General features: G+C 46.9%; 2 protein-coding genes across 4 annotated transcripts in view; one reads left to right on the forward strand and one right to left on the reverse strand.

Moving 5' to 3' along the window:
- Positions 1-13,241, forward strand: part of BLVRA (biliverdin reductase A) — an 84,544-nt gene that overhangs the window by 62,531 nt on the left and 8,772 nt on the right. For 2 of the 3 annotated variants that reach the window (XR_011383172.1, XR_011383174.1), the window contains exons 4-7: positions 177-274; positions 3,966-4,073; positions 4,733-4,904; positions 6,620-6,965. Coding sequence is in view for 1 of the 3 variants with exons in the window: in XM_070059777.1 (XP_069915878.1) it covers positions 177-274; positions 3,966-4,073; positions 4,733-4,904; positions 6,620-6,878 (637 nt within the window). In the remaining 2 variants the exon portion in view is untranslated. Of the gene's footprint in view, positions 1-176; positions 275-3,965; positions 4,074-4,732; positions 4,905-6,619; positions 6,976-13,241 lie in introns of those variants that run through there. The other variant, XM_070059777.1, reaches the window with a different exon arrangement.
- Positions 11,515-13,241, reverse strand: part of SCIN (scinderin) — a 67,733-nt gene continuing 66,006 nt past the window's right edge. Inside the window, exons 15-16 of the mRNA XM_002713774.5 lie at positions 12,865-12,925; positions 11,515-12,308 (exon numbers count right to left, since the gene is read on the reverse strand). Coding sequence (XP_002713820.2) covers positions 12,181-12,308; positions 12,865-12,925 — 189 coding nt within the window. The 3' untranslated portion in view covers positions 11,515-12,180. The remainder of the gene's footprint in view (positions 12,309-12,864; positions 12,926-13,241) is intronic.

Consider the following 13,241-nt stretch of genomic DNA (forward strand, 5'->3'; position numbering starts at 1 on the left):
GGTGCAGTGTACACTGAGGTCGTCCATCTCCTCTGGGGCTGACTCCACCCCCTTCATGACAGAGTCACACCCAGAGACTCCGGGAGAGCGTTTAGAATCTACTCTCTGCCGTGCAGAGCGTCTCAGTGACGCTGATTTGAAGTGTTCCTTCCCTGTTTTCCTGTCTTTTGCCGCAGGCAGTTCCTCAAGGCTGGCAAGCATGTCCTCGTGGAATACCCCATGACGCTGTCCCTGGCAGCTGCGCAGGAACTGTGGGAGCTGGCCGAGCAGAAAGGTGACGTCTGCGCTGTCTGTCCGGGACCCAGGCCTCTTACCTGGAGTTTCTGTTTCACTGTAGGCACACACAGGAATGTGTGGGGAGAGCAGAGGGGTGGGTGCGAATCTGAGCACTTTTGGCTGAGGCTTATCAGCTTCTTTTAAATTAATGAAAAAACATGAAGTATAGCTCCCACTTGCAGTGTCATGCCTTTATTTTGATATTATGCACATGACACACTGCTAAATGGAAAAATTAGAGTAACTGTCTTACGTGGCTATTTTGTAATTTCTGTTGTTTCTCTAAAGAAACAATTACTTAGAAAAAAGATTTATTTTATTTATTTGAAAGAGTTACAGAGAGAGACAGAGACAGAACAGAGAGAGAGAGAGAGAGAGAGAGGTCTTCCATCTGCTGGTTCACTCCCCAAATGACTGCAACAGCCAGAGTTGATCCCATTGAAGCCAGGAGCCAGGAGCCTCTTCTGGGTCTCCCATGGGGTGCAGGGGCCCAAGGACTTGGGCCATCCTCTGCTGCTCTCCCAAGCACATGAGCAGGTGGCTGGATTGGAAGTGGAACAGCTGGTGCCCATATGGGATGCCAGCACTGCGGGCTGGGGCTTTAACCTGCTGTGCCACAGTGTTCACCCCACATTACTTAATAACTGTTTAGTGTATGCCAGGAACTTGGAAACTGTGCTAAGCACATATTAATGAAGCACTTCTTCCTCTCTTAGAAACCCTTGGTGGTAGGTATCATAGTCCACTTTTTGTTGCTGTAATGAGAGAGATGTACTTAGCTCACAGTTTTGGAAGCTGGAACCCAAGCGAAGCAGCTTTATCTGTTTGGCTTTTGTTGAGGGTCTCGTGCTGCTCCTCATGTGGCGGAGCAGGGAAAAGGGAAGCTTTTGAATAGCCTGATTTCTGCTTGTCTATTTTAAGTGGGCCTTTCAGAGAGGCCAAGCAGACTGGCTACTATGTTCCCTAAGTTCTGGTCACCTAAGCCATTTGGGCACTAGAGGGTACCCTAAGTTCAGGTTAGTTGTCAGTCTCACCAAGGCCCCAAGGCCAGCAGGGATCCCTGGGCTTGGACTGACTTGCAGGAAACCCATTTGTGGACCTGAGCCCTTTGGGAAAGCTGGACTCAGATCCAATCCTCGAGGTCAGACCCAGTGTCCCATCCATGCATGCATCCCAGAAGTTCCTTGTGTGGTCAGAATGATTGCCTGGCTACAACAGGAAGGGTCAACCCCTTCAGGATGTCCAATGGGATGGAGGGTAGTAAGCGTGTTTGATTACCCCAGACAGGTGGACATTTCCCTGTGAGTCCCTGCCTAGGTGGAACAGTTCATCAAATGCAGCAAGAAGGGGCGGTGCTGAGACTGTATGCCCTCAAGATCTGCTGTAGGTTAGAAGCTGGTAACCTGTCTCATTGATTCAGATGGATGTGCACCTGTCAGTTCCATAGCTATGGTATGAGTGGCTGCAGTTGGTACTGCACCCCTTCAAGGTTTGCTGTGCGACAGAGGCTGCAGAGCCCTCTCTCGGCTCCATGGCTGCATGTTTCTCAGCATGGCCCTGCATGAGGTATTTCACTGATCGCAACAAGAGATGGTGGAGCCAAGACTGGGCCACCGCAGGTTCTGCTGTGGGGTGGAGGCTGGTGAATCAGTGACGTGGGCTCAGGTATATGAGTAACTCCTAGGCTGTGAGATATGGGTGAATTTTCCCCTAGTCCTTGTGTGACAGTCACAAGCTGGGACCACAGCTGAGAGCGGGGCTGGGGCTGAGTCGCAGGGTAGCTTTCTGATCTGTTGGCAGTACTGACGTTGGCAGACAGCTGAGCCTTTCTGTCCAGGGACTACTATTGCTTGGTTCTTCTTGGATTTTTTTTTTTTGGTAGATGGTTTTGGTTGCAGGCTATAGGCCAGAGGCACTGTAAACCAGCTCTTTGGAAATGGGGCTGTTTCTTTGGAACTTAGCAGCATGACTGGTGAGTCTGGCCTCTCCAAACCTTTCTGGGTCTTGTGCTCCACCAGGGTTCTGTGACATGCTCAAATCTCAAGGCTTATAAAGAGAGGTTTTTGTCCATGTATTGGTGTAGAATTCTTTTTGTTGTGTGGGGACATGAGAGGGTTGCTTCCTGATTCTACCATCTTGCTGATATCACTTTCACAATTGCTTTTAGTTAATTAAAAAAAATGATTTATTTATTTGAAAGGCAGAGTTAGAGAGAGAGAGAGAGAAATAGAGAGAGATCTTCCATCCACTGGCTCACTCCCCAAATGGCCGCAATGGCTGGGGCTGGGTCAGGCTGAGGAGCCAGAAGATTCTTCCAGGTCTCCCACGTGGATGCAGGGGTCCAAGCACTTGGGCCATCCTCCACTGCTTTCCCAGGCATATTATCAGGGAACTGGATTGGAAGTGGAGAAGCTGGGACTCCAACCATCACCCACATGAGATGCTGGCATTGCAGGCTATGGCTGTACCTGCTATGCTACAACACCAGACCCCATCATTTTTAATGAGACAAAAATGTAAAATAGAACACCAAGAACAATGTTACACTGGAGATTGGATATTGGTCCATTAAACAAGTAAATTTAGTTGGAACTATATATATTTACACATATATAAATAGGTCACTTAAAACACTTAACAATGAAGGTTGCCTTTGTTTTTTAGGAACATATTCATTCCCCACTCGGGCAGCTTTTTGGTGATAGTTATGACATATGTGAGGTGCTGAGCTTAGCACCATGAATATAAAAAGGTGGCCTTGTCCTGAGGAGCTTATATTGCTGAATGTTCACATAGAAGTGTGTTCACTGAAAAGGTTACTATAGAGTTTACATGTAGCTAGGGAAATAATAATCATTTTCACATTGATATGCCTAAATATTATATCATCTTTGGTGGCAAAAGTTACAGATGATTTGGGAGCAAGGACATCAGGAGGGCAGAATAAGAAGCCCAGGGCTCCTCTCCTCACAGAGATCCTGATTTGGCGTATAGACCAGGTTGACCCTGTGAATACTTCAGAAACCACTGAAGAGCTTACAACACCCCGGAAAAGCACACAGCCAAGCGGAGCCCCATTGATGTGGATAAAAAATCTGTTGTGTTAACCCAAGATAGCCTGTCCACCTCCCAAGCACACTGTGAAGTGGCTGGGAGGAAACTCTGAACTCCTGGCTTCTTCATCAGGATGGAAATGCAAAGGTAGACCATGCATCCCGAATTCCGGGTTGTCAGGGATCTGAAGGTCTGGCCGGTGTCTCACCTGACTTAGACTGCTGAATTGATCTTCAGTGTGCTTTGGGTTCCAGGGTGTGGATGTCTAAAGACAAGGATGAGCGCAATGGCTTGTTTCAGCCCAAGAAAGTGCAGTGTTGCAGAAGAGGTGAGCAGGCGTTAGAGACTACAGGTGTGTGAGATAGAGCACAAATCTGTTTAAAACGTGAAATTACACTCACAAACCTGGAGAAGATCTATCTCTAGAAACGGTTTGGCAAGCATCCGAGTTTCTAATCATTGTTATTGGCCACAGTTTGCATTCTACAAATTCAGTTCAAGACAGAGAGATGGCTGTGTTTTCAAATATCCAAATCACCAAGCATAAAAAGAAATAGGCCCAGACTCTGGGAGATACAACCCAACCTTACAGCATTGATGGTGACTGCCGTTTTGATTCTGTTTTGTTATGGCAGGAAAAGTCTTGCATGAGGAGCATATCGAACTCTTGATGGAGGAATTTGCATTCCTGAAAAATGAAGTGGTGGGGAAAGAGCTGCTGAGGGGGTCACTTCTCTTCACAGGTCAGTTTTGGGCGGGATCAGAGGTCACAGGTGAGGTCAGAAGGCCAGCTGGGTTCTTTCCTAGCTGTCTAGGATGTCAGCTTGGATTCGTTTCTGCCAATCATTCTCTGACTGAGCTGACCTAATTTTCCCATGCTTCTATGAATAGCAAAATGTATTTTTTTCAAGTGAGTTTTAATTGCTTGGTGGGCCTGGAGTCCAAAATGTGTTAGAAATCCCAAGCATATTCATGGTTCTGCCCCAGTGTAGTAGGCAGAATTTTCCATCCTGAAATCTCAACCAGTTGGGGATTATTTTTCTACAGGAAGTTGTACATGTTTATGTTTACATATCTACACATGTGTACATGCATGTATTAGAAACCTGAAAACTGTTTCTTTTTCCTTTGGTTGGATTGACTGCTATTTCTGGTAGCATGTCTTACTTTGCAAAGCTAAATTTAATTTTAAAAAAAGGAAAAAGGGAGGTACCTCTATGAAAGACTTTCAAGCTGGCCATCTAAGTTTCTGTGTCAGTCATCACCTTGCACTCCCAGCACATAAGGCAAGGTGTCTGTCCTGATCACTTGGCCATGTCTTTTCACTCCCACTTTGCCCCTGGCTCCTCTGGCATCTGGCAGTGCCTCCCTCCCAGTACCCACGCCTTTGTGATTCCCACAGCTGGCCCTCTGGAAGAAGAGCGGTTTGGCTTTCCTGCATTCAGCGGCATCTCTCGCCTGACCTGGCTGGTGTCCCTCTTTGGGGAGCTTTCTCTTGTGTCTGCCACGTTGGAGGAGCGGAGGGAAGACCAGTACATGAAGATGACTGTGCACCTGGAGACTGAGAGTAAATGGTAAGTGGCAAGAAACCTGAGGACAAGGGAGCTTAGGAGTCTTTCCCGAGTGCACTGGAGTGACTCCAGGGGGAGCTGAGCTGGTCTGATGCCTGGAGCCAGGAGCTTCTTCTGCGTCTCCCACATGAGTGCAGTGGCCCAAGCACTTGGGCCAGCTTCTACTGCTTTCCCAGAGAGCTGGATCAGAAGAGGAGCGGCCAGGACAAGACCCAGTGCCCATATGGGATGCTGGCGCTACCCATGGAGGCCTGACCTACGATGCCATAGCGCTGGCCACTGAATTAATTTTTTTACATGGAGTTAGACCACCTTTTTGCTAGAGTTTATGATAATAATTCATTGTTAAAAATTTGAAACACAACCAGATTTATTGACAGATTGATTAGTTAATTTACTAATCTAACTGCTATTTTTAAGATTCTATGTCTGATCCACGTGTGATTTTCGATTTTGGGGTGAGCGTTAGGAACATGAGTCATTTCAATGACCTTCCAGACTAGAGATCTTGCTGGGCAGCAGTTCTTTAAAGCAGGTTGGCCCCTGCCTGGTTTGTGGGCTGCATGATGTAGCACACTCCAGTGGCAGGAGTGTCCCAGGAGGCCATCTCCTCCTGGGAATGCAGCTCCAGCTTCTGACTGTGCCACAGGAGAAAGCTTTGGGGCTTATAGGTTTCTTGTCTCCTTCTTCCAAAGCTTATCTCAGTGCAATCCTGCTCCAGCTCAAAGCAGACATCTTCCCAGAGCTTGTCACTGCACATTAGGAGCCACCACCCATTGTCTACCTTCCAACAACATAGTGAATTGGAGCAGAACCACAGGGGTGTGGGTGTGGGTGCGGGTGTGGGTGTGGGTAGGCAGCCACTTACATATAGAGAAATATCTGAAAAGACTGTGTTAAAGATACTGTGATTTTAGTAGAACTTATGGATTTTTTTTTTTTGCTTGAGAAGTCCTTAAATCAATGGTGTGGAATTTTTAGAATATATTTTAAAGAGCAGGTCAGAATACTGAGTGAAGCTATTTATTTTAAGATCTGTGAAGAGGAGATTTCTCTGTTTTCTATAAATTTATATCACAGCTTTTACCTGCTACCATAGAGAAATGATTCATCCAGAGAAGGGAGAGATTGCGGAGTCTATTCAATTTGAATTTTAGATTTTTATGGTGCTGACATGAGCCAGCAGGGAAAGTCTGGAGTGGAAATGGAAGTAGTTTGTTAACCAACAGAGGGTATTTTCTAGCGTGTGATTGGGCTCATGGACTTCTTTGAGGACCTAATGAAAAAACTAAGAAATATTCCTGATAAAAATGTGTGCATTGCGTGTGAACAACAGTTGTATGCAGTCTGAGGTGGCTCGTGAGCTGCCCGTTGTCCACATCTGGAGCCCCTAGAGGAACCCATAAGACTCAGAGTAAAATCTGAATCACACACGAGTGTTTACAGCAGTCATTGAGTGATCTTCCCTGCCTGATAGCAAATGTAAACACAGGACTGTCTGGCAGGAAAATTGGAAACACCATCAGCCCTGGCCTTGGGGAAGCTGGTACAGACTAGAGACGGGGATAACATCTCAACCACTGCGTTGAGCTGCCGCTCTGGGCAGATGTTTGCAAACTGAAGCCCTGTTACCAGGAGGCTGGGTGCCTGCAAACCACCACCCCCGCCCCCCGCGCCCCCACCTAACCTCTCACACTATGATGCCTTTGTCCTTGCAGCCCGCTGTCCTGGATCGAAGAGAAAGGGCCTGGTTTAAAACGGAACAGATATTTAAGCTTCCATTTCAAATCAGGGTCCCTGGAGAACCTGCCTAATGTAGGAGCCAATAAGGACATTTTCCTGAAAGATCAGAGCATATTTGTCCAGAAACTCCTGGGCCGGGTCTCTGGGAAGGAGCTGGCTGCTGAAAAGAAGCGAATCCTGCACTGCCTGGGGCTGGCGGAAGAAATCCAGAAAGCCTGCCACCAGAGGCAGTGAGGGCCGAGGCCACACCGCTGCCCTGGCAGCACAGCTGGGTTTGTCAACAGCTGACCGCTATCCCTACTCTGACGATTAAACTTGTTGGTAAGCAGGATCAGTTTATGGTTATGCGCTGTGCTGGGATGAACTTGGGGCTGGGGCCCTGCAGCGGGGATGAGGCTGATAAATGCTTCGTATGCTTCTTTTTCATTGACTTCCCAGCAGCTCTGGGCAACGGGTGTCCCAGGGCCTGTTTGTGTTAGTGTCCTGGACAGTCTTGCCCGAAGCCATCCAGATGGGGAAAAGCAGAACTGACTTTACACCCTGCCCGTGCCACAAACCGCTACAGAACACTGGCCTGAAACCACTTCTGTGTTTGAAAGAACTTTATTTCCTCCAAAAGTCTCTTGCTGGGTGATGATAGCAGCTGCTGGAAATTCTAAAACAAGATGTAGCCTCTGTCCTTAATAACTCACAGTAGCTAAAGAGAACCAGCCACATATCCATCTCATTGTAGCTGGCAGATCCCCTAAGAGAGAGAAGGGCCTGTGGACCTGGGGCAGTGTCTAAGGGACACGTCCAGAGGGATGACTGGGTTAGCTGCGTGCAAGTCAGGGGACCTCCTGTGCCAGTCGCAGGAGAGCAGGACCACAGCAGCCACTTCCCCTTCCTGCCCCTAATGCATTTATTTGCACCCATGAAAATGCTTTCGTAACAGTGTCCAGCTGTACCCTAAGGGGAACTGCAGCCAGGGACAAGAAACCAGAGCCCAGAATCCCCTGTGCTTTCTTTGTGAAGCAGCCACTCTATACCTCATTCTTCTGGGCCCGGAGCACCAGAGAGTTACCCAGACACCCTAACCAACATCAAGCCCACATTCTGCTTGCAGCCTGCCTGACTAGTGCTGTCTTGTCTGTGCTGCCGCGGGCGAGAACCGAGCTCTCCAGTTCACAGGGTGAGGAATGAAGTTACAGATCCCACAGCTCCAGAGACACGGCATTCTTATTCTCAGAAGGGCACTTGTTCTTTTTCTCAGATTTGTAGGAGACACTAAAACTGCCAATTGAAATGTTTTGCTTGGATTAGACAGCAGGGAATGTCAACCTTGAGTCAGGGGGCAGGAAGAAGGTTTTAGGAAGGAGGCTTTGGGGCCAGAGGAAGGAGCATAAGGCTCCAGGGTCCATGGATGGACCTCACAAAGCCCCAGGTGAGCAGCGAGAGGCCAGGCAAGATCAGTCTGCTCTTGGCCAAATGGACACAGTGACCTGCTCTGTAGCAGGTGCCTTCAGGTGGAAGAAGCCAGCAATGGGATGTAAGCAACTCAAGTGGAGACATGTCATGCCAGCTACCTTGTATGTATGTGTGTTAGGAGTGAAGACATGTGGCAGCTATCTTGCACGTATGTGTTCTGTGAAGACATGTGCCAGCTACCTTGCACGTATGTGTGTTAGGAGTGGAGACATGTCGTGCCAGCTACCTTGTATGTATGTGTGTTAGGAGTGGAGCCATGTTGTGCCAGCTGCCTTGCATGTATGTGTGTTAGGAGGGAGACATGTGCCAGCTGCCTTGCACACATGTGTGTTAGGAGTGGAGACATGTCGTGCCAGCTACCTTGCATGTATGTGTGTTAGGAGTGGAAGGCATATTGTGCCAGCTACCTTGCATATGTATGTGTTAGAAGTGGAAATCTATTAAGCTGGAATGAGTGAGTCATAAGCTATTAATCAAACAGGTTTGGTGAGCAGGCAGGGTGGGGATGATCAAGTTGCTTGGGGAAGGACTAAGTCCCTAGGAAAGAAGAGCCAAGGAAAGCTGGTAGAGTCTGAAGCTGAGAAACAAGAAAGCCCCAGAACTCAACAGATGAAATCTGCATTTCCACAAGACGGTGGTCCCCACTCACTGCCTGTCTGTATCACAGAAGGGGTGGGAACGCGTGTTGCACTTGGCTCCCGGGGGCCTTCCTCTGCCTCAGCACAGGGCCATACATTATGCTAATTAATTGACCTGCATAGGAACCAGCCCATTCCCACCATGTCCAGTCTGCAGACAGTGCTGTGTCTCCAGGCTTTCAGAACATGAACTCTTCTCCTGGGGTAACAGAGCTCATTGCATTAAAATACTGAAATTGCCTCCTAAATTAGTGGCATCCATGTAGGCTAGGAAGAATAGGTCTTATTGTGTGTATACATTTAATTGAGAAGCAGAGATAGACAGAAAAACAGAACTGCCGTCCACTGGTTGACTGTAAATGCCTGCAGTGGCTGGGCTGGACCAGGGACAAAACCAGAAGCCTGGGCTTCAATCCAGGTCTCCCCGTGGTGGCAGGAACTCAACTACATGAACCATCACCTGCTTCCTCCCAGGGTGCACACCAGCGGGAAGTTGTATCATAAGCAGAGAAGCTGGGTTTGGAACCAGGCACTCCAGTAAGGGATATGGGGGTCCCAAGAGGTGTCCAGACCACCACTGCAACCTCTTCCCCAAAATATACACTTTTAACAACAGAGTGTCAGCATCAGTAGGACTTTGTTTGCACTGTTGTCTGCTAGGTAGCTGCTTTGGCTTTGTTTCTCTATGAGCCCAGAAGAGTAGCTTCTGTGTGATTGCTTCAACTGTAGTCAACACCCACAGTCTAACAGTGCCACAGTTGTCTACACTGCAGCGGTTCCTGGAGGGAGTGGGTGGCTGTGCTGTAGCAACTTGGGTTTGCAGGCTTTGGGAAGGGGGTGGGCAATATAGGTTCCTCTTTTTTAGAGCAAAGCAGTTGCTCAGATCCCAGTTTTCTGGACTGGAGCTAAGAGCAGAAAGGGCTGTGGAGTTCTGTAGTGGCTGCTGCTCTGTGTGACAGAGTTTCTCAGCTTCCCTGCTTCCCTTTTCCCCGTGAGCGCAGTCTGCACCCATCCCTGGCCTGGGACCTGGGCAGGCGTTGCTGTGAGCTGTGTTCCCCTCTCTACGCTGGCTTTCTAAGTCCCCAAGCTACATGACAGCGGTCCTGTCACTTTCTGTTTGTTTTTAATTTTTATGTGTGTATTTGAAAGGCAGGGAGACAGAAACGGACAGAGAGTCTGCTGGTTCTTTCCCCAAATGCCCAGAACAACAATAACTGGGCCAGGCTGAAGCTAGGAGCCTGGAACTCAATACAAGTCTCCCGCATTGGTGACAGAGACCTGAGTCCCTGAGCCATCATCTCCTGCCTCCCAGGGTGTGCATTAGCAGGACGCTGGAACGGGGGCAGCACTGGGCTTGAACCAGGCACCACAACATGGGGTGTGTGGGTATCCCAAGTGCTCTGTAAACTGCTGTGTCAGATGCCCACTGTCGCTTCTTCACTGACGCTCTCCCTCCATGCATCCCCTGGAAAAGCGGGCCTGCCTTTGTTGGCCTGGCCCTTCTCTGCGGCAGAGGCGAGGCCCCCCCCCCCCAATCCATTCAGCCATCCGGGATCAGATTCCTTTCATTCTCTAAATGCTCACCGTTTCAGAAATAGACTGTGTCAGTTTTCTTTCTCAATACCAGCTGTGTGACCATGAGGTTCAGTCCCAGCCTCTGTTGGTTCTGTTTAAATGTCACCTACACAACGCTTCCCTTGACCATCCCATGAACACTGCGCTCCCTCCCTCGTGTCACCTGCCATTCCCTCTCCTCTTTCCCTATCTTTTCTCCTCCGTAGAACTTGTCTTCTAAGGTATTTTATGAGATATCTTTTATTGACTTGGATTTCACTGGTGTCTTCCCTGGAATATAAACTCCATAAAAGCTGAGATTCTGTCCTTTAATTCATGTTACTCCAAAGTGATGAGAACAGTGCCTGTCACCTAGTAGATGCCCAATAAATATTTACTGAATGAGCAGTGCCTACAAGTGCAGTTTCTCCCTGCTTCCTGACCACTCGTACAAACCTCAGACCCTTCACTGTTGGGCAGTAGACACATGCCCTTCATTTCCCCCAGAGAGAAAGTCACACCTGTCCAGATCACATTCCTTTTCTGTTTCCTCTTGGCATAGAAGTGTAGCTTTCTGGGGCTGGCCAGCTCTGTAGGCTAATCCTCTGCCTGCAGTGCAGGCATCCCATAGGGGTGCCAGTTTGTATCCTGGCTGCTCCTCTTCAGATCCAGCTCTCTGCTATGGCCTGGGAAAGCAATGGAAGAGACCCCAGGTGCTTGGGCCCCCACACCCGCATGGGAGACCCAGAAGAAGTTCCTGGCTTCTGGCTTCAGGTTGGCCCAGCTCTGGCTGTTGTGACTATCTGGGGAATGAACCAGCAGATGGAAGACCTTTCTCTATGTCTCTCCCTCTCTCTGTCTGTAACTCTGCCACTCAAATAAATAAATCTAAAAAAAAAAAAAAAAAGTGTAGGTTTCCTTCCTCAACCACATGGGCCCCATGTGCCCACCACCAAAGTTGACTTCCATTACTCTTAGGATATGGATTCTGCCCAACTCCTGTTTCCTGGAGAGCTGTGACTCATCTGTCCTATATGATTTTCAAAATCCTTCATAAATTCCTAACCATGCGAAAGCTGCTTAATTTTGATGACTTAATGAGAGTGAATTAAGAAATACTTGATTCATTTCTATTTATGCATAAAAGTACTTAACCTTAATGGTGCAATTAATTCACACCAAATGTGAATAAAATATCACCATGCAGAACCTTTCAAAAAGAATGCATTTTAATGATGAAAGCCAGTATTTGCAAAGTTTTTCTGTGTGTATCTTTTGTTGTATTAAACATGTACTGTCATGTATATATATATCCAGGTGGATATTAACACAATTTAGTTTGTCATAAAAGTTATGCTTTAAAAGTCTCAAAAAAACAAAAAATAACAAATTCTTCTTAGAAAATGACATTTAGGAGTTAATGGCATCAAAGTTGCATCTTAACATAAACCTTACTGCAAATATACAATTCTTTCAAACACGATACATGGAAAATGGGCTGCCCTCCCCTAAGGCACTGTGGCTTTCTCCTCCAGCCTATTAAAGAACACAGGGGCTAACAACTGCTGAGTATAAAATTTTCTACTTGGAAAATCCCCCAGGACCATTCACAACCTCTTACTTTTAAAAGTACCATATAAAAAGTTTCAAATCAGTTTCCAGAAAAGCTAATATTGGTCCATAACAGAAGCTTCCTTTGGCTTATTTTAACTTTATAGCATAAGAAAATTCCAATTTGAAATGATAATATAAGATATGTAAAATAGCAGCCATCTAGCCGAGGTAAATTTTCTAAAGCTAACTAAACAAAAAGCCTTTTCTTCTTTTCCAAAATAGCTGTGACACAGCTGCCTGCCAATGTTTGTTTACAAAAATGTTTACCACCTGCTGGCATCCCAGCCCAGGAACCAGCCTGTGAAGGTGGGGGGCTCATGGCCCTGCTTGATGATGACGATCGGTGTCCCCTTGTCTCGTCCAGAAGGGTCTGTCTCAAGGTACTTTTTGGCTAGAAAGAGTTGCAAAGACACAGAATCAATTAGTTTGGGCTCGACTAAACTATAGGATTATTCTTCCCATAAATTGAATTTTTTTGTTTCCAAGTAGCCAGAAATGAACAATTTCTTATTGATATCTCTCACCTGCATGCAAAACACCAAGAGAGTCTGTCTCATTAATTCTTCAAAGAATTCCATGTTTTATGGCATAATTATTATTGTACTTTTCAATAAAAAGAAAATTATGCCAGAAAGAACAGTATTACTCAAAAAAGGAAGTTAAAAAAACTTATCAAAGTTATGAAAGGTTTACTACTCTAACAAAATAAAAATTTAAGTGAATTGAAACATTTTGGAATACATGGAAATAATTATATTGTAAGTTAGGTAACAAAGCATTATTCTTATATACATTCTGAGGTTCTTCATGTTTTAAAAATTCCATTGTTCTAGGCTACCTCTCGGTTTTGGCACACAATTTTGGAAGATGTGGTGTGAAAGAGCCGCGGGCACTCAGTTACAGCTGCGCCAGGGCACTGCCATCACGGTTGGTGGGAGGTGGCTCACCTGACTTCACAGATTCAGTTTTCTCCACTTCATTGGCATCATTGCCAATCCAGATGAATATCTGAAAATGAATCAGTTGCAATAATGTAGCATTTGGGGAGTGTTGGCTCAGTGCTGGCCACCAGAGGAAGTCCTTCACACTCGTGGCGCATCTACTCTTCACAACAACCCCAGAGGCCAGGGAGGTAGAGAGGGACCCGAGGGACCCGAGAAGTTCAGTCACTTCCCCAAGGTCACCCTCATCAGGACACACCCAAAGGAACAGCCAGCGGCTTGGTCTCCATATTTTATTTATGTTGACTTGCATTTTTGTTAAATGTCTTATACAAAGATAATGTCTTTCACAAAAACAACAGGCTGCTATTTCTGTGCACCTG

This window comes from Oryctolagus cuniculus, chromosome 16 (assembly GCF_964237555.1).
Source record: "Oryctolagus cuniculus chromosome 16, mOryCun1.1, whole genome shotgun sequence".
NCBI classification, from domain to species: domain Eukaryota; kingdom Metazoa; phylum Chordata; class Mammalia; order Lagomorpha; family Leporidae; genus Oryctolagus; species Oryctolagus cuniculus.